The following is a 21,507-nucleotide window of genomic DNA, read 5'->3' on the forward strand; positions in this document are numbered from 1 at the left end:
CCACTGTGTTCCTGTTGTTTTAGAAAGAGAGCAATCTGGGGCGCAGGGATTACGCTCCCTTTGACTCGCGCTCTAGGCTGGGAAGCCTTCGGGCAAAGCCCTGGGGGCAGGACGCGTTGTTGTGGTTTTTTTTTTTTTTAATCGATCCCGGAACCTTCGCTCGGGCGGGGAGCGCGGGAGGGGCGCGAGGGAGGGGTCTGGCTACAGGGCGCGGCGCCACTCGCCCATCCCCCGAGCGCGCGGCGGGGCGGCCGACCGGCGGCCGCGGAGGATGCGGAGGGGCGGCGACGCGGGCCCGACCCAGCCGGGGCGGCGGGGCGGGCGCCGCCCGAGGGGGTAGGGCGCGCGCGGGGGCGCGCCGGGCCGTGGAGGCGCGCTCCGGCCGCGCTCGCTCCGCGCTCCCTTCGCTCGCTCCCTCCTCCCTCGGCAGCCGCGGCGGCAGCAGGAGAAGGCGGCGGCGGCGGCTGGGGATCAGACATGGCGGCGGATCTGAACCTGGAGTGGATCTGCTCCCTGCCCCGGTCCTGGACTTACGGGATCACCAGGGGCGGCCGAGTCTTCTTCATCAAGTAAAGAGCAGGGGACGGCGCGGGGCCCCGGAGGGTGCGGGAGGCTGGCGGGAGGGGAAGAGGGAGCCGGGTCTGTGCCGCTTCAGCCCTCTCGGCTCCTCCGGCGCCCCCACTCACGCTCCGTCTCTGCCCCTTCTCTCATCCCTGCAGCGAGGAGGCGAAGAGCACCACCTGGCTGCACCCCGTCACCGGCGAGGCCGTGGTCACCGGACACCGGCGGCAGAGCACAGGTAACGCTGAGCCCGGCCGGGCCCGAGCGGAGTTGGGCTCCGCCGGGAGGAGGCGGCAGAGCCCCGGCCGCCCGCCTCCCCGCAACCTGCCCCCAGCCGCCGTCCCCCGGGAGGCGGCGAAGTGGGGCGGAGGCCAGCGGGGGTGGCCGCAGGTAGAGGGGCCGACGGGGGCCCCGCCGCGGGAGTTCTTTCGAGTCTCTGGACGCTTCTCTGTCTTTAGCTTTTCATCGCCACTTGGAGACGGCGCCCTCTCTTCCTGGGCCCTCTCCCCCATCCCAACCTGGACCCCTCCTCCTCCGCTCCCCCCTCCCCCCGCCCAGGAGGCCGACTCTCCTCTACCAGGAATCTGGGATCCTGAGTTTTTCTTCCCGCAGCCACTCCTAAATCCTTCCACCACCACCCTCGTCCCCTGATCTCAACCCCTTTTAACCTTTAGGAAGTCCTTCCCCACTCCCCTCCATGCAGCCCGGGACCCTGGCACTCGTCCGCCGGGATAATGGGATCCACATCCTCTCCCTACTCGTCGGACAGCTGCCTCTAGTCGTGCGGCTTCCTCCTCCTCCTAGGTGGGACTTGTGGGTAGGTGACTGATTGAGGAGGAGGAGAGGAGTTCGGGGGTGCTGCGCTCCTCTGTGTGACAGTGAATGGCTCAGGAAACGCTTGGCGCGTTTCCTCCTGCCACCGGAGCAGCAGCCGGAACCCAAGGAGGCATTTGCAGCTGCAGTTGCTGGCCAGCGAGATTCAAAGTCCCCGGCAGCAGCACAGAGGTTGCACAGACCGCCAGGAGGCGGTGGGCGTGCTAGGGGCTGTACCGCGTGTGGGCATTTGTGCCCTAATTGGAGAGGGTCGGCTTGGATGGGGGTCTCTCTGGTGCCTTTGCTGGCTCGTTTGAATCTAAATATGAATTGAAGTGGAGAAAGGTTGATGGTAGCTTCAGTGCTGGTCTGGCTTTCTTTTGTCATTCTTTGTTTACATTCGTGAAACTTGTTTGTCTTTGAAATGTAACATGTGTTCTCTTACTGGCCTCCCTCTGTTTCTGGTAATTGGAAAGGCTTGTGAATTGTTTGGGTCGAAGGTGAGGCCGGCTTCAGTGGTCCTTTAGAGCTGCTCTCTGGGATACTTTCTCTCCAACTATGAGATTCTGGGAGTCTCTTAGAGTTGCCAGGATATTGAACAAGCCTGCCTTTTCTATTAAATTCTGGAGTTGAGTTAAGTGACTAATACCCAAATTTGCAAAAAGGTGGAGGAGGAAAGGGAAAGCTGGTGTAGCAAGCATGATGAGGTTACATTTTTAAGGCATTTCTGACTAATACACGGTCATATTTCTTAACTCCCCGCTGCAGTCTTTGACTTCAGTATACTTTTCAGTGTTTTGCATGCATAATATCAACTCTGATGGCCTCTTTGCCATATGGATAATAAATTTATTTCACAAAAGACAGTACGGTATAATTATTTAGCCTAATCATCTTGTGGAATTATTTCATGCTTATTTTGGTTATGTGTAATATGAATTTGTATCCTAATTACCTCCACAGATTTGATAACATTGACACTACAGAAAAATTTTATTTTATATGATTTCACATTAATTTCTAAGACGGATCATGATTTCTTTTCTGGTTTGGTTTACTTTGTGTGGTTTTGTACACACATCATTGGTTTTTATTTCAGAGAGATTATGGTTAAATCCAAGCCACTTGTCATTTGTAATGTGTAGCAAATAAAATTACCATCATTCACCTGAATTGTTCCCAGGTTTATTACTTGAAACTTCACATCTCTTAAAGTCAAATCTGTAGAAACACATGTATTAAGTATGTGATATCAGAGTTCTTTTCCCCTAATTAAGTACTTAGGAAGTTTTTTCTCATCAGTGACACTTTCTGGATGGATTCATTTATGTAGCTGAAAGGTACTGTTTTAAATAGACACAGTGAGAAGAAGCAGGTGTTGCCTTTTATGCAGTGTTGGTTTTTTTTTTTTTTTTTTTTTTTTCGTTTTTGGCCAACCATCATGGGTATTTTACCTAGGATTAGAAGGCTTTCCTTGCTTTTTTTGGATGCCAAAGAGTAGTTCCTTTTCACTTTGATCATTAAAGTGTATAATCACGTAAGATAATCTCTAATATTGTTCATACTTTTCTGGTGGCTTTAAATTTGAATTACCATTTTGCCAAAAACGATACTGTGTTGACTACGAGTTTTGTTACCAGTACAGCGTTTTTTTTTAAGAATCCTAAGAAATGAAAATACCTGATCATGAAAATGAATAATTACAATAGATTGAAACTTATTTTGCTATCCCACTGAAGTAATACTAACTGTGAAATGTATGTTTTTTAGATTTGCCTACTGGCTGGGAAGAAGCATATACTTTTGAAGGTGCAAGATACTATATAAAGTGAGTTTTTTCATTGTGATTTTTTTTTTCCCTCAGTAATTTAAATGTTGTAATTAATCTTCAATTGAATAGTTATATCTCTAGATATGATCATGATTTTTAAGGTCTATCATATAATATTGGCTTTATCCTTTATAGTGTTGTAATTTTGAGAGAAAAGGCAACACTCCTAGTTTTCTATGTTACTTGCCTAGACATTTCATTCATTTGGAAATCAGATCATTTATGGCCACAAGTACATTTTTGGTGCTCCTGCATATATTTCTGGGTGATAGAGCATTATAGTATTTTGTCTTTAGCATGTCACCACCCCCCCCTTTTTTTTTTCTTTTGAAGTGAATTCTGTTCGTGTGTATTTTGACCAGAGTTGTTAATAAGAAGCAAAAGTGACTTGAGGTTAGGTCACAGTTGGATGAACAATGACAGAGCTGAAAGTAAAAACAAATAAATACTGATTATTTCACAAATATCTGTTGGAGCATTGTAATTTGCCTCAGTTTATTTAAATATATCAGGGTTTTTAAAATACAGATAACTTATGTTTGTTTGTGATTCAGTACAAGGTTCTCTCTAGAGCTTACAAAGGAGGGATAACCAGTCAGTCCTAACTTTTAATTCTATAGAACATTAAGCTAATTTCTATTTAGTGTTCTCTTGGTAGTACTTGGGGACAAATACAATGCTTGAGGTCAACAGTATGTAGGAAAGTTTTTTACTCCCCAAGGGGAAAATAAAGGTGGTTTTATCTTCATTTTAAATCAGATAAACTGTTTACTTAAGAGCTTGTTTTTGTTGTTTTAGAATTTTTTGTTTAATTTTAAGGAACTGAGGCTGAAAAGAGAATGCTTAAAACACAAGAATTGGTTGAGATGTCAATAGTTTATTAATCATAATGGATACCTAGCTGAAGTCACCTTTATTTCATTGGGCCCAGTAAGGTATTTTACTAAGTGATATTTAAAAAAAATTTTTTTTAATGTTTATTTTTATTTATTTTTGAGAGAGAGAGGGCATGAGTGAGGGAGGGGCAGGGAGATAGGGAGACACAGAAACTGAAGCAGGCTCCAGGCTCCGTGCTGTCAGTACAGAGCCCAACACAGGGCTCAGGGCTTGAACTCGCAAACCTTGAGATCATGACCTGAGCCAAAATCAGACACTTAACCAACTGAGCCACTAAGGTGCCCCTACTAAGTGATATTTTTAAGATCACACCATACTTGTGTTAAATTATAATTAATTTGTATGGTTTTAAAATTTTTCAGAATGATATTTATGTAAAATGTCAAGGGATATTTATAGGTATTAGGAATGCTTGCATTTGAATATAGAAATAGAGAAAGCAGAAGTAAGCTATAGGAATGGACGATTTCATGATGTGGTTCTTCTCTGGATGTCTTTTATCACATCTTTTATTCGGAGATTGTGCTATACATAATTCTGTGATCTAAAAAATAAAGGCATAAGTGCAGAGTCACCAAGTATTTTTTTAGTGACTGTATTCATCCTGAATTAAAGTGAGTTTGTATTGCCATGAAAAGGATGCTTCTTTTTTTGGATGTAGTATTGATATTTCTGAAGGAAGGTTTTTTTGATGGAGTTCATTTATTTTTAGCCAAAATATTTTTACTGTACATTAAGTCTAGCTGATCTTACAAGAATAGGGGTAACAGTGTAATTCTCATATTTTAATTTCTGTGAATAGGTACATTCTTAGATGAACGTTTATTCAACAGTACAAAATGTTATTCTGTGTGGGCTGAATATGTTTTAATCCAGAACTGAGCTGTTAGAAAGACTGAATTTTTTTTTTTTTTTTGTTCTAGCCATTTTGATTACATTTTCTTTTATGTTGACTTAAACAAATTAGAATCTTACTTGAATGTCATGCCCAAGTAAGTTTCTCAGGAAAATGAGGACAATATTAAGAAAGCTGTAATAATTTTAGTTTAGTTCTGAAGACATTTTAAACTAGTGGGTTTTAATCATGTGGTGTTAATAGACAACCAATAATTGTATCAGAAAGTAGTAATAAATTTATACTGTGAAAGTAATTTGTTCTAAAGTTGAGCATGCTATATAAATATATCAGTCATTAAATTTCTTTGAAATAAAATGATCATTGACAAATACATGATTTGCTGAATGTTTGGTGCTACTATTCCTTTCTAGATGTATCAGACTAATTTAAGATAGTTAAATCACTAACGTAGGCCGTAATTTCCTAGAAACTTTTTGCTTACTTATCTTGTTATGAGCAATTAGGAATACTTTATCATTTTCACATGATGGGACATTACTTTTATCATAAATTTTGCGGTTCACCAAGTGCTTTCACATATATTGTCATGTCTGAATCTCATTTTAATCCTGGAAGTAGTCAGAAGAATTACTGTTTCCATTGTCACACCACATAATAAAACAACAGAAACATGCCTTTGGAACTTATAGTCTGCAGAGACAGCAAGATGAGAAACAGCAGGAATGTGAACTATATTTAGAATGTTCAGAGAAGAAAGGGTAGGACTCTGAAGTAGCAAACTGATTAATGTTGGTGGATATATTTCTCATTGTTGGTTCTTTCTTCGATGAAGAAAGGAGGTTATTGATCAAATTATAAGAAAGGAAGTGATACAGTGAACAGGGTAGTTTTTGTTCTCGTGGGAAGAGGGAAGATAGGTCAATTAAAGACACGTTGACCCTCTTGCTATTCCTAAGCAAGTGTTCCTGGGAGACTCCCTTAGCAAGAAGAAAGACCTAAAGTACTTGACTTATTTCTACTTTTGTTCCCAAGTAAGGTACATGTGACTCTCAGGTCATTTCTCTTCTGAACAAATGTTAGTGGTTGTTCAAAATGGCACATTGCCAAGAATAATTTATTTTTGAATAATACTTTGGTAGTGACCATTGCATCTCTAGGGGTGGTAAAAGGGGAAAGAGGACTGCAGTGGGGGTAAGTTGTAAGAGCTAGGCTGTGTCTGGACCTTCTTCAAGACTGTGGAGTTCAGTCTTCATGCCTTTAAGTTAGGCGGGCTGGAAATGGCAACCTCTAAATTCCATCCAGTTTTTAAAAATTCTTTGGATTTTATAATGTTTTGGGAATTTGCAGAAGTCTACAAAATGATGAACTCAGAGGGTCAAGAAGAGATGATGTGGGAAATATGGAAAGCTACTTAGCTTTCCTATCATGCCAACTATTTTAGTTTCTTCCTTAAACTTTGTGTAGATTAACTGCAGATGAGTGTGAAGTGTGTAGTGCCAGACTGGTGTGTGCTTTCTTTCTGTTGCTGCTGCGTTTTGTGCTTTGTATACATATCTTCCCTGGAGAGCTGCATGGAAACAGTTAATGGTGCTAATGTCAACAAAGGACCTGATCAGCGTTAAGAGTTGTATAGATTTGAATTGGGTCATCAGTTTACTTTGTACAATTTTTGAAATTGGTTCTTTAATAAAAGCTTACAGTTAGATAAAAGAATATATAATATAGAGAATGTATTTTACTTTAAATCCATTTGGTCAAAAAAATGTTAATGCTTGAAAATTATCCTAAAGTTGGATAATTTTTTTCTGAGAAAAGTGTTTTTTCTGTATACTTTAAGCTAGCCAGCTTCAAAATTATCACGTTTATGTATAATAAATACATATATACAGTGTTTGAATTTGGTTATTGAGTTTCCGTATTGCTTGTTAACACTTAATTTATTTATCTTTAGGAAGAATGCAGAAAATTATCAGTGCATTTTATAATTTATGAAGTGTAATTCTAGATATCCAAATAACTTAGTTTATGAAGTACAGAAGACAGTCTTATGTATTTGAAAGTTTTAAAGCTTTCTGCTACTCCTTGAAAATACTGCTTAATGACTCTGTAATGACAGGTCATGGTAGCTTAAAATGGATGTGTCATTGACTATTCCTTTGTGCTTCAAAGCTTTAAGATGGTTAACATTAGGTGCCAAATAAATCTTAAAACAATGCTCTCTGAATAGTGAGAAACTTTGTTCTGATTATTTAAAGGTCATTGTCTTATGTGGTAGAATTAGGAATCATAAAAAGTCTTTGCAGGGTAATAAAGTAGTATGTAAATTTTGTGAGGTTATATTTTCATATTGCTTTTTTTCTTGACTTAAAATTTTAAGTTCTGAAAATTGAACTTTTTCTTAGATATGCAAATATCTAAGTGTTTGATTTTTCACTAATGAAGTTTCATTTCAGTATCTTCAATGACTGGATCTAATGTGTGCTTAGAATTTCAAACTAACCTGCAGTGAAGAGAATTCTAGTTTGACATAGCCACTTAAGGTTGTGAGTGAGGGGGAAAAAAATCGTGTTTCTTCATAGATTATCACAGTTCGAACTATAAGCAAAGGTAGGGAACGTAACATAACTGCCACCAAGAATCTTAGAATATATTACTATATATTTGATATTTAAAATTGTTGGGTACAGGGGCGCCTGGGTGGCGCAGTCGGTTAAGCGTCCAACTTCAGCCAGGTCACGATCTCGCGGTCCGTGAGTTCGAGCCCCGCGTCAGGCTCTGGGCTGATGGCTCGGAGCCTGGAGCCTGTTTCCGATTGTGTGTCTCCCTCTCTCTCTGCCCCTCCCCCGTTCATGCTCTGTCTCTCTCTGTCCCAAAAATAAATTAAAAAAAAAAAAGTTGAATAAAATTGTTGGGTACATTAATACCATAATATTATAATTGGATCTAGCAATATAATGCTTCAGAACAGTTTATGGGCATTATATTTTTTATATTCATAACAGAGTTTTGGACTATAATATGTGATTCTTACACGTGTGAGGCAGTTTACGCTAATCCATTAGGTACAGTACAGCTATCTATGGTTTAAACCTTCAAGGAGTCTGTAATATTGGAAAGAACAGGCAGTGGGTTGAAAGAGGGAGATGGTGGGGACAACATGGACTTACTTAAGTGTTAGGTCCTTCAGTGTACCATTAGATGAATTTAATCTCCACAATGGCCTTTTACTGTTCTCTTTCCTTTTTTTTTTTTTTCAGATGAAACTGAAGCTTAAAGAGGTTAAGGGCCTATTGTAGGTCACATAGCCTCACTAGTCACTAGCATTCAAATTAAGATCTCTGGGCTAAAGCCCCTCTACACCTAAAAATACTGGACAGTAAATAAACAGCCCTATAATATGTATTTCTCCATAAGTGGGTTGCTTGGGGCTAGAGGTGTCATTTCATGGAAACAAATACAGTAGTTAGGTTAGTAGGCCAACCTACAAATAAAAGCTTGTTCAACTCCCTAAAAACCTGTGACTAGTATTATAATAACAGGGTCTTGCAATTTGGTCATTCATTCACCTTCACTCAGGAGCACTTAGTAAATGCTGGGCACTGTTCCAGCTGTTCTGTAATACAGTGGGGAGACCCTGCCTTCCTGGAGCCTATACTCTAGTAGTAGAAACAAGACATTAAAACAAAAAATGGAATAAACATGTAGTTTAGAAATAATATCTTCTGGGACACCTGGGGCTCAGTTGGTTGAACTTCTGACTCGCTTTTGGCTCAGGTCATGATCTCACAGTCAAGGGATCAAGCCCTGCATCGGGCTCTATGCTGACAGCACAAAGCCTGCTTGGGCTTCTCTGTCTGTCTGTCTCTCTCTCTCTCTCTCTCTCTCTCTCTGGCCCCGCCCACTTGTGCATGAGTGCTCTCTCAAAATAAACATTTTTTAAAAATTAAAATAGCATTGGGGCACCTGGGTGGCTCAGTCGGTTGAGCGTCTGACTTTGGTTCAGGTCATGATCTCGCGGTCTGTGAGTTAGAGCCCTGCGAAAGGCTCTGTGCTAACAGCTTGGAGCCTGGAGCCTGCTTCAGATTCTGTGTCTCCCTCTCTCTCTGCCCCTAACCCACTCACATTCTATCTCTGTCTCTCTCAAAAATAAACATTAAAAGAAAATTAAAAATTAAAATAGTATCATCTTAAAGGAAAAGTAGAGTGTTTTGTGACAGTTTAGGAAAGTTTCAATGATGAAGTACATTTAGAGTTTCAAGATTGGGACATCAGACTTCCGGTCTTAGTGAATTTTACCATGGAATCCCGTTCTCCTTTTTAGCCCCAGGACCACTGCCAGGACCAGGCCTGCTCAGTGTGTCTTTATAGTTTCTGTAGGTAGCTTAATGCCTGGCATCCAGTCAGTCTCTAAACGTGGTACTGATGGTGATGATGTTGGCCTCCAGTGTTTGAAGGAGTTAACCGGGACCGAATAACAGGCATCCGCATAACTCAGGTAGTTGCATTTTGAGAACCCTTTTTGGATTTCTCAAATGTTTTTTCCCTTAATGTGGGTAGATTTGTTTTGTTTCTTTGTTTGTTTTTATGCCTGGCGTATCTTTAGGAAGGAGAAAGAAATGAAGAGTAGAAAAATATAAAGTTAGTTAGAAGAGTGAGAATTGGAGGCCCTGGAGACTGGCCAGATGTATACATCCCTGTATAGCCACCTTTATCTGTCCGTGGTAGATAAGGTGTTTCTTAGCATTTGTTGATAAATGCACCTCTCCTGTGACTTTTTAATTTTTCTGTAATAGATTATGTATAAATTGGGGTCAAATATTAAAAGTTACATGTAGATGTGAGGGTATGGATGGAATTCAGATAGGTTGATATAAATGACTGGTAGGGTAAATTCATGGGGGTGGGAACCATGTATAATGTGTGTGATGTCTAGTGATAACTACCATGCTGGTAAGTGATGTTAATTAGCATAGAAAATGCTGCCATACTGTTTGGAGCTATATTGTGTCTGGTCTTCGAATGGCAGGCTGAGATTTTTATTTTCTAGCTTGCCATGGCAGATAATTTTTGGTATAGCATTAATAGTGCAAAGTGAAGGTTTTAAGGGAAATTTAATATAGGCAGATGGATTAGAAAGGGGCAAACCTGGAATCAAGGAGAGCAAGTTCTGGATCTGTTGCTATAATAATCTGTGAGTAAGTTGCTTGAACCAAGTTAGTAGTAGCAGGAATGGAAAGGAAGAAGGCCATGGATCAAAGATATTAAAGAGGAGTTGACAGGCTCTATGACTCGTGCTGAGCTAGGAGGTTGACAGAGAAAGAGGTCATAAGCTACTCAAAGTCTTTGTGTCTGAGTGACTACAAGAATGATTGGTACCCTGACTGGAATAAGGGAGTAGGTGGCGGGGAGGGGGGTGGGGGGAAGCTCTAGGTGGAAGTGTTAATCATGGTTTAGTCTTTGAGCTGTTTGAGAGGACATAGCATTTTAGGTGGCAAAAATCGGCCTTTCCAAAGCACTCCCAACATTATCTTCTATTTCTCCTTCACAAACAAGAAACACAACCCTTTCTCCCCAAAACATCCTATTCCAGCTACCTAGTAGACTGTACATGCATATACATCCAAGCCAGAAATGTCATAGTCACCCATCCAGTTATTCATTCAACAAATACTTATGGGTATTTACTGTGTGCCAAGTGCTGTAGGCTTTGTGAAGGACAGACATGGACCTTGCTTGTAAGGAGCATACAGGTATTTTGTGGGAGAGGCCATAATAAAATAATCACAAATATGTACTTGTAGATGGTGATACATTCTGTGAAGTGTACATCATGCTTTGAGCAGATATATGGAGCGGACTTGGCCCGGTATGAGGGTTACTGGAAGAGGACTTTCTAACAAATCAGAGAAATAAGCCTGCCTCTGAAAGTTCAGCAGTGAAATTCCCAGAGTGGATCAGAACAGAGCAGCACAAAATCATCTGAAAAATGAAAAATAAATAGCATCTTGGGCTTGAGACTGGACCATAACCTGAGTGAAAGTTTTGCCCTGTCTGAAGACTTGGGGTGGATTGGTGTGGTATAGAAATTGAGTAAAAGGAGAAAAACTACGGAAGGGCAAGTCTTCAGCAACTGGTTTTGATTATTATTTTAGTCCCAATGACAGGGTCTTCCAATCACTTGTTCACAGATACATTCTTTCTTGCGATTCTCTTCAACACATTTTGAACTCCTAAATGTGCCTTAGTGATTAAGATCTATCACTAAACAAAATAGACCAGAACACTATCTTTCTGGGGAGCAGGGTGGGGGGCGGGGTGCAGAATGTCAGACAAAGTAAGCATTAGTAAATAAATTTTAGAGTGTGTGATAATATGCAAATGCTGTAAGACAAAAATAGGGCAAGGTTTGGTCATCAGGAGAGCAATGATGAGGAATGAATGTGGGAAGAAAGCTGAAATCAGAGAGGTGACGGGTTAGACTGGGGCCTCATTGGTTGGTGTAATTGGCTGTTACTTAGGAAAATAGGAAACCACTGCAGGCTGAGTAGAGGAGGCACATGATCCGGCATTACCCTTTGAAAGGGTCACTTTGCTGTGTTTATCAGGAGATTTGGGAGAGCTAACAGAGCCCTTCCAGAGGAAGTTCTCTTCCACGTGAGATTTTTCTCCTTATATTTTTCCTTCTTAGCATTTAACGAGATTATGCTTAAATATTGAATTGCATAATTACTGTTTCTTTTAAGCTGCTTGATGATCAGTTACCGTTAATTTAATAGCAGCTTTTTGCGGGGGGGTGGGGGGGGAAGGGAGCAACATGGCCATATTAAATAAACCTCTCCATCCTTATTTCAGAGACAGTATATTTAAAAAGTACATGTTAGAATCAAGGCAACGCTTGTTTAATGCCTACTTGCTCACACTGTGTATGTATGGTAGGTAAGATTCATGAAAAGCAGTCTTGTTCATTGCTGTATTTTTAGTCCCTCAGCCTAAGCTTTTCTCATAGTAGGTCTTAAATAAATATTTGTTGATTGAATGAGTTTTGATGACAGCCAACTTAATTCCATGCTTATTCAGAAACCTTAAAATTTGCCTCCTTGTGAAATTTACATACTCTCTTCATGTGACATTTATCTATCCTATATGAATTAGTAAATCATCCGTTTGTCAAGTTTGCTGTATGTGATTCCTTGTGAGACAGAAAGGATCTGCCTAGAGGCCTGATTGTAGGACCTGATCCATGACTATGCCAAGATAATGCAGGGACCTGAGAGGCCTCTTGGGAGACAGCTGAAATCCAGACCTTACCAACTGCCATGACATTTCCATTTAGAAACTTTCACATCAGGCTGCTGTGGCTTTTAGAACACAAGGGAGACTTTGAAGTCCATACTGTTGTGAAAGCATGGGTAAAGTGAATGTAGACCAGTCTTTAATATACTGAAATCAGTGGGTCCTATAGAAACCTGAGAGAACTAGAAAGTAGTGCTCATGAGGTACAGATGATAGAAGTTTTAGAGCCAGTTGGGGAACTGTGTGGCCATTTGGGAGTAGCCTCTGAGCTATTTGGGAATTATTTTCTGAAGTGGCCAGCAACTTCAGAAGCACTTAACTCTTTGAAGTCATAATAATCTTTATGTTTTCCACATCCGGCACATAATAGGCAATTAGATGTTTGAAATGAAGACCTATTACAGATTGTAAGAAAAGAAAGTTTTTACCCAAATCTGAACATCCCAGGGCATTTTTCTGTTTTCCACTTATCATCCAGTCAGGATTCTTACTGTGGCAAATATCAGTGACCCTAAGCCAATGGTATATGCAAAAACAGAACTGGTTTTCCACATTAATTCCAGGAGGGATACAAAGGAATTCTTCAAGGCTCTTACCTTTTTTCACTTTAGACAGCTTCTTTCCAGCCCCAAGTAATACCATTTTAGTTTTTAAGTCCAAAAGGTAAGTTTTCTTTTCCATACTCAAAAAAAATCTTAGACAGGACTTTGACCACCTTGAATCACAGCAAGGACTGACCCTCTGGTACTCAGCAATTTTCTGTCCTTGGCTGCAGCCAAAATTACTATCTGCAAACCTTCCAGAAACCATGTGATTGGAAAGGTCCAGTTCACCATAGGAAGCAAGGGTGTGAAAGACTACAAGATCAGAGCTCTGCTGCTCCTCCCTTATAATATAGTACAATGTGCTTAAGGCCAGGAAGATGGTGAACCTGAACATCTGCAGAATTTCAAGAAGTGATAGTATCACTGATCTTCAAGGAAGCTTTGTATAGTACCTTGCAGAGTGACCAGCCCTAGATCTGGGACAGTGGAGCAGAAGGGTTGAATTCTGGAGAAGAAACTATGAAATCAATCTTAAACTGGCTGTTGTGAGCAAAGGAGATGGAAGAAATCAACTTTGATTTATTACAAGTAGCAGTAGACCCCCAGCGTGATCAAAACTCTACTCTGCTGTGGTAGGCCAGTGATTCCATCTGGTTCTTCTGAAGTTACTGGCCACTGCTGAGACTCATTGCCAAATAGTACCAGTGCTTGAGTAATGCTACCAAAACTTGCTTGCTACATATCTCCTATTTCTTCTAATTTCCAAAAGAGTTAGATTCTTTACACATTTTTCCTCTGAGATGAAAAATAGTTCTAGTCTTCACACTGAGTTCACTCCAACAGCTTTTGCTAAACTTGGTTGAAGGTGCATATAATACCCATTTTATTAAATATTTATTTATAAAGCTGTTCAAACTAAAATTTAAAACACAGTGAAGTAGAACAGTATAGCAGAGTCTTGAAATGAACTCCTTGCCCAGCTTCATAGTACAAAACGATGATAGAGGGAAAGTAACATGTTAAATTTAGTCAGTTTTTTTCCCCTCTGTTGAAAATGAATCTTCTATGCTACACTTATTATTTTTTTTTTTAATTTTTTAATGTTTATATTTGAAAGAGAGTGCGTGAGTGGGAGAGGGGCAGAGAGAGACTAAGAATCTGAAGCGGGTGCCAGGCTCTGAGCTGTCAGCCCAGAGCCCAGTGCGGGGCCCCGAACCCATGACCCGTGAAATAATGACCTGAGCCGAAGTCAGATGCTCAACCGACTGAGCTGAGCACTCAGGCGCTCCTGTATTACATTTATTTTGAAAAATTTGTTCAATCCCAGAAATATAGATGCATTGTAATAATGATGCCATTTAAAATAATTCACTAGGAGTGCCTGAGTGGCTCAGTCGGTTGGGCACCCAGCTCTGATTTCGGCTCAGGTCATGATCTCACGGTCATGAAATGGAACCCCCTGTAGGCCTCTGAGCCTGGTGTGGAGCCTGCTTAGGATTCTCTCTCTCCCTCTCCCCCTCCTTGCTCACATGCATGCACTCTCTCAAAAAATAATGATTCCAAGTCAAGTAAGAATCTATATTTAATGTGTGTACTTTTTTCTCAACCTGTTTTTTTTTTTTTAATTTTTAATGTTTATTTTTGAGAGAGAGAAAGAGAGAGTGCGCACACGTATGTGTGAGTGCGCACAAGCAGGGGAGGGGCAGAGAGAGGAAGACAGAATCCGAAGCAGGCTCCAGGTTCTGAGCTGTCAACACAGCCTGATGCGAGGCTCACTCCAGAACCGCGAGATCGTGACCTGAGCAGAAGTCGGACGCTTCACCGACTGAGCCAACCAAGTGCCCCTTCCCAACCTTTTATATAATGTTTTTTTTTCTGATTATAGAAGTAATGTATTTTTTAAATAAAAACATTTGGAAAATACTACAGAATATGAAGAAAATAAAAAATCAACCAATCCTGTTGTGCCAAGAGAATTTGTTAAGGTTTCAGTATATATGCATACACATGTGTTTTTTTAAAGTTTTGGGTCTTATTGCTAATATTGTGTTGAATACTATTTTCATTAGGTTTATTGTGTGTTATACTCATGAGAAGATTTTTAAATAACTCTGATATTCCGTCTTGTGAGCATATAATTGTTTAAATACTTCTCTATTTTTAGATGGCTATGTTTTCTACTTTTTTGTGGTGAGAAAATTCTATGTAACATTCTTATAATGCATGTCTATTTCCTAGACTTGGAATTATTTGGAAAGGATATGACCTTTTTAAAAGCTTCACTACCTTAACATTTTGCCAAATTGCTCTGTAGAAGATTTGTGTACATTTATGTTCTCTCCTGCAGTATCTGAGAGTACTTGAAAGTGCCCCCATTTCTGTAATAAACACTCTTGATTGGACAGGTGAAGTTTAAAGGTAACTGATAGAGAATCTACATGGATTGTTGTTAGTGATGCAGATGGTTTAGAACAGGGATTAGTCTTCCAGTTACCTGTTGCCACATAATCAACTACCTCAAATCTTAGTGACTTAAAACAATAGTGATTTATAGTTTCTTCCCTTTCTTTGGGTTGACTGAGTTCAGCTAGGCCATTCCTCTGTTCTTTGTAGTAAAACTGAGGTTATTCATACAGATACATTCAGCTGGAACTTGGCCATGGCTGGAATATCCAGTGTGTCTTGTCTCATGGCCTCTCATCACTTCGTGCTCTATGTACAGTTTCTTTGTAACAAGGCAGCTGGCTTCTAAGGGGGAACATTCTAAGAGGACAAACTCTAGTGCAGAGCACTTATAAATCCTTTGCTCACATTATACTTGCTTATGTCCCATTGGTCAAAGCAAGTCACAAACTAAGGCCAAAATCAAAAGTGGAGAGGACTACACAAGCCTGTGAATACCAGAGATGGGAAATAAGTTCCAACTCTAATTGCTTAGCAATAGCAGTTTGGAGCACTGTATTCAGAAGAATTTGGAGACCAGCTTCTGTCTGAATCAATAGAAAAGCATATTGTGATGAGCTAGTGATGTTTGTAAGGGTTTAAATGAGGACGTGGGTATACTGGTTGTACTTACCGTACTTTAATGTCTGTGAATGTATACCATAAAGCCACAAACCTAAAAAATGAAAGCAATCCATGAACTTGTATGTAAGCCCAAATAGTTAAAAAAATATTTGAGTACTTGAGTAAAATGAGTCTTAACCTTTTGTTCGTCCTGGTTTCATGTTGGCAGTTAATACAGTTGGTGTAGAATAAAATATCAATGATAGATAGTCTCACCTATGTATGCATTTGCATGTGTATTTGTGTGGGGAGAGATTTTAAGTGCTGGACTAAGTTGTCAACTTGACCTTTGGATCAACTCATGTGATTTAAACAGTAATTATCGGTGGCAGTATTTCTGAGTAGGCACTATAACACTGCATTCAAAGGAAGACTTAAAGGAAAATACTATTTTATTCCATACTATATATACTGTCTTTTCTCTGCATTCATGTGTGTGTGTGTGTGTGTGTGTGTGTGTGTGTGTGTGTAAACAAAATTGAGATTGTACTTAAAAACTGAGATTAAACTATGTAGTTTTTATTTAATATGTCTTTTCATATTAGTAGTTATAAGTCAATTTCAGGAGCTACAAAAGTATGCTTTGATTATTTAGGCATACCTCTATTATTGGACATTTAGCTTTAAAAATTTTTTTCCAATTTCTAAAAGTGTGTAGTGAACATACTCCTACATAAACTTTGTGGTCATTTACAAATATTTTTAGAAAATGTTTGTTAGATATAGTGTAGTGAACATACTCCTACATAAACTTTGTGGTCATTTACAAATATTTTTAGAAAATGTTTGTTAGATATAGAATTGCTGGCTTAGGCTATATGTGTATTTTAGCTTTTGGTAAATATAGTAAAATCCTGCTCTCCACCATAAATGGGGTCTAAAAATATTGAAATTATTAAAATGCCTACTTATAAGATTAATGAAAACATTATTTCTCACTAAGACCATGGAGTCACACACACACAAAAAAGTAGAAAAGTGATAAAAAGCGATGCATTGTGCAAAAGTGACTGCATAATGAGTCAGAGAGCCCCAGATCACAGTACATTCAATTCCTGAATTCGTTTGGGAATTGGAGTTGGGCCACCTATTGGAAACATTTGATAGACACATTCATGGTTTTACTGTTTGTGGTTTACACTTAGTCCAGCTGTCTTCCAAAAAATCTTTTCCATTTTATCCTTGAACCAGGCAGGGTTTGGCGTTATCCTCTTTTGTATTCTTGTCAGCACTTGGTATTCCCAGACTTAAGTTTTGGCTAATGTCTTGGACAAAAATTGTACCTTGTTTGAATTTGCATGTTCTTGGTTTTGGCTATGCTTGGCATCTTTTTTCCTATCTGTTGCCAGTTTGAATGTCTTTATGAATTGTCTCTTCCATATATTTTCTGTTTTTCTGTTCTGTCAGAGATTTGTATTTTTGATGCCTGAGCCATTTAGCTTAGTAGAGATCTCCAAAGTATTTTTGGTTTTGTAACCCTACAGGTGAAAAGCTTTTGATTATACACCCCCGTTTCATGTGTATTTATAAATTATGTACATGTATTGCTGTCAGTTCATGTGTTACATATTAGTAAAGCTTACTTTTTCTTATTTTATCATGATTTAAAAGTTCATGTATGTATGGATGCTAAATATGGTTTGCCACAACCCAATGGAAAGTCTTGTGTGCATTCACCTAGAAAACCACGAGTTCAGAGCTATGATTTAGGCTCTTTATCAGCCACTTAGATTTGCTAAGAGGAATGCGCTCTCTGTACCACAGTGTACATAATTTGTAAGTCTGTGGGCACTGAGTACTCTAGTAAAGTAGAAAGTAGCCATGGGTCAGACATTGGTTCTGTTACTTCTTTTTTTTTTTTTTTTTTTTAAATTAAAAAAAATTTTTTTAATGTTTATTTATTTTTGAGAAAGAAAGACAGAGCATGAGTGGGGAAGGGGCAGAGAGAGAGAGAGGGAGGCACAGAATCTGAAACTGGCTCCAGGCTCTGAGCTGTTAGTAGAGAGCCCGACACGGGGCTTGAACTCAGAAATGGCAAGATCATGACCTGAGCTGAAGTCGGTCGCTTAACCGACTAAGCCACCCAGGTGTCCCTTTAATTTTTTTTTTTTTTTTTAATGTTTATTTAGTTTTTTTGAGAGACAGAGTCGGGGAGGGGCAGAGAGAGAGGGAGACACATAATCACAAACAGGCTCCAGGCTCTGAGCTGTCAGCACAGAGCCCAATGCGGGGCTCGAACTCACAAACCGGGAGACCATGACCTGAGCTGAAATTGGACGCCCAACCGGCTGAGCTACCCAGGCGCCCCTGGTTCTGTTACTTCTATTAACCATATCACTTTGAGAATATGTCTTAGTCCTGTTATGTACCAGTTTCTTTTTGTCTTGCCTATTATATAGGCTTACGATGTTACGAGTTAATTTATATAAACAAACTCTGAAAAACTGTGAAACATGGTGTAGGTATGAAATACCTGAGTATTTATTTATTTTTAAAATTTTAATTCACATGAGTATTTGTTTTGCAAGTTCATAACATTGGGTAAAAAGAATTCATTTCAATGTTATTTATGCTGGAAAACAGCTTAAGAATCAGGGCTACTACTAATAGTGGTTCTGAAACATCGTTTTAAGTCTTTAGCCCATGTAGATTTTAGACCTCTTGAAGGTAGGAACTTCACCAACACTTACTATTATATGTAACAGCAAGTATTAGTGATAGTGTAGTATATTTTCAATAATACACATATTTGGGTTTTTTTAATTTAATTTTCAAAAATGTTTCTTCATTTGTTGAGAGAGAGGGAGAGCGTGAGCAGGGGGAGGGACAGAGAGAGACAGAAAAAAGATCTGAAGTGGGCTTTGCTCTGACAGGCAGAGAGCCCTATGTGGGGCTCGAACTCATCAACCATGAGATCATGACCTGAGCCGAAGTCGGAGGCTTAACCAACTGAGCCACCCAGGTGCCTCTATATTTGGTTTTTAAAATGCTGTTTTCTTAACAGAAACCCATGGGGGAGGGGAAGGAAAAAAAAATAGAGGTTAGAGTGGGAGAGAGCCAAAGCATAAGAGACTTTAAAAACTGAGAACAAACTGAGGGTTGATGGGGGGTGGGAGGGAGGGAAGGGTAAGTGGTGGGCATTGAAGAGGGCATCTTTTGGGATGAGCACTGGGTGTTGTATGGAAACCAATTTGACGATAAATTTCATATATTAAAATAAATAATTAAAAATAAATAAAATGCTGTTTTCTACCTAAGAAAGCCTTGTGATTTAGGAATTAGAAATCAGTTTATTTGTGAATTGCCTGGTGGCACTGAGAAAGATTTTCTTTAAAGAGTAAAGTAGCTCTTGTCTAGGGCTGCAGATAAAAAAGGCAGGCCCTAGCTCGAATATCTTCTCCAGGGTAATGAAGAATTTAAGGCATCGTAACATTAGGGACTCCTACATAGGCAAGTGGAACTGAATTAAAAGGAGAGAATGCTAAAGGCAATATATAATATAGTATGCCCAGGAGTTACTGTGAAAAGGCATTTTGAATGTAGATGTTGGTGTTTTTAAAATATACATTTTATAAATTTTTTTGAAAAAATTTAGCTGTAGAATAAATTATCTGCAGAAGAGGGTGAATGAAGGATGGAGAAGAACTGAAACCCTGGTCGTTAATAAACAGGAGTTAAAAAATTGAGATCACAGCTGTGCAAATATATTTAAAATGTATTAATATTCAGGCTCAGCAAAAGTGCTGGAAAACAGGCACTCTCGGGCACCCTCTGCTGACTGGCACAGGCCAGGCCATGACCAGGAGTGGTTGGAGTAGGCTGGAACTGAGAACTGTGGGCGGTGAGCCAAGAGAGGTCACATTCCTTGTAAACACTTTCTTCTCCCTCCCTCTCATTTGATTCTTAGAACAGCCCCACAGGGTAGAAAGCAGGACAGGCCTCGTCCAGTTCAGGTCACTAAACCTTTTATGCTTACCCAGATGAATGGGAAGGGGGTGGGGGTAGAACGTCTACTTACTGTATCTATTTTCCAAAACTTAGTTGGAGGAGGTGAGAGACAGTAGGCAAACAAGAAATGAAATCCTTACTGAAAAATAGATGCATTTGTCAGAAACCATTCACACGGAGAAATTTCTGTGTTTCAGAAAAGAATGATAAAAGGACAAGGAAATCAACTACTTATTTTTTTTCTTTTACTGAGGACCTTTAGGTCATTTTGAACCTTTACCTAATAATCCAGATTTTTACCTTCTCAAGTCAGCCCCAATATGAGCGATTTTCAGTTTAGCTGCTATTCCTTTGTCAGTGGAGCTGCAACCCCCCTCCCCCAAACAAAAACAAAACAAACAAAAAACAGAAAAACTCTAATTGAAAACAAGCAGTAGTATTGGTAGGAGAAGTAAAATCCTTTGATGAGGTTTTAAATCCTTTCTGTATATAACAGTTCTTGCCTGGTCTGCTTTTAAAGCCTCATTGCAGAAAAGCCTAAAATTAAAATAGTTCACAATTTTTGGCTTTAATTCCTCAAAAACATGAAAATAGAAATGTAATAGATTATTTGAGTCGAATAGATGATGTTTAATTAATCTTGCCGTTATCAGTTATTGCTATATAACCAACCACTTAAAAATTCAGTGGCTTAAAAACAATAACTGTGTTATTTTGCACACATCCCTGTGTTGGCTGGGCAATTCATCTAGTTTCTGTTGGGTTGCTCTTGTCTAAGATTAGCTGTGGGTCAGGTAGGAAAGTTGCTGATCTTGGCTGGTCTCGGATGGCCATTATCTGGAATGGTGGGAATGACTGGACTGGCTTTCACACGATCTCTCATCCTCCAGGAGCCTTGCCCAGGCTTGCTCCTGTGGTGAAGGCAAATTCCAGGTGAGCAAGCAGAAGTCTTCCAGGTTTCTTGAGGCCTGGGCTCACAACTGGGAAGAAAGGTCACTTCCACTGCTTTCTGTTGGCCAGAGAAAGTCACAAGGGCAGCTCAGATTCAAGGAGTGGAGAAACAGACTCCCATCTTTTGAGGGAGGAATTGGAAACTCACACCGCAAGGGTGGTGGGTATGGAGGTGGGAGAGGGTGGGAGGTGGTGAATTGGAACATTTTTGTAATGCATATAGCACACATGTCAAAAAAAAAAATTATTGAACCCAGCTGAAGTTTATGGTTTTTAGTCTTAAATAAGGGATTACACTTGATCATGGCCAAACTGCTGATCCGTGTACTCCTTTGATTACATAGAAAATTAGATGGACGTGTGGAGGATTTTCTTCATTATTAAATCTGTTAGTTTCTGACTCCTGTAGAGTAGGGTTATTATTTTCTTTTCTTTTGATAATGTATTTAGTTGGTTTGGTAATCTCACTGAGGCTATGTCTGGTTAGGGTTCAGAATGGGCCCTAGTATTTTTGTTGTGGAGAGTTGTGGTGGTGAAGATACTGTAGGTTTCAGTGTGTTTCTTTCAAATAGAAGACCTCCCCTCCCCTATCCTGCCCATACCTAAAACCCATTGATCAGTACTTGCTGTCTTATTTTCCTCATGGCACATAGCACTGGCTCAAGTTCTTGTTCATTTACTTTTTTTGTGGTTGGTCTTCCCCCACTAGCATGTAAGCTTCTTAAGAGCAGTAACCTTTTCTG

At 39.9% G+C, this 21,507-nt stretch overlaps 1 protein-coding gene across 12 annotated transcripts in view; it reads left to right on the forward strand.

Moving 5' to 3' along the window:
* The first annotated feature begins 370 nt into the window (after positions 1 to 370).
* PLEKHA5 (pleckstrin homology domain containing A5) overlaps positions 371 to 21,507 on the forward strand; it is a 246,913-nt gene continuing 225,776 nt past the window's right edge. For 11 of the 12 annotated variants that reach the window (XM_060658232.3, XM_060658234.3, XM_060658236.3 and 8 more), the window contains exons 1-3: positions 371 to 569; positions 720 to 799; positions 3,145 to 3,202. In XM_060658232.3, the coding sequence (XP_060514215.1) occupies positions 478 to 569; positions 720 to 799; positions 3,145 to 3,202 (230 nt within the window). In that variant the 5' untranslated portion in view covers positions 371 to 477. Of the gene's footprint in view, positions 570 to 719; positions 800 to 3,144; positions 3,203 to 10,762; positions 11,471 to 11,500; positions 14,822 to 21,507 lie in introns of those variants that run through there. The other variant, XR_009617419.3, reaches the window with a different exon arrangement.

This window comes from Panthera onca, chromosome B4 (genome assembly GCF_046562875.1).
Source record: "Panthera onca isolate mPanOnc1 chromosome B4, mPanOnc1 haplotype 2, whole genome shotgun sequence".
Classification (NCBI taxonomy): Eukaryota; Metazoa; Chordata; class Mammalia; order Carnivora; family Felidae; genus Panthera; species Panthera onca.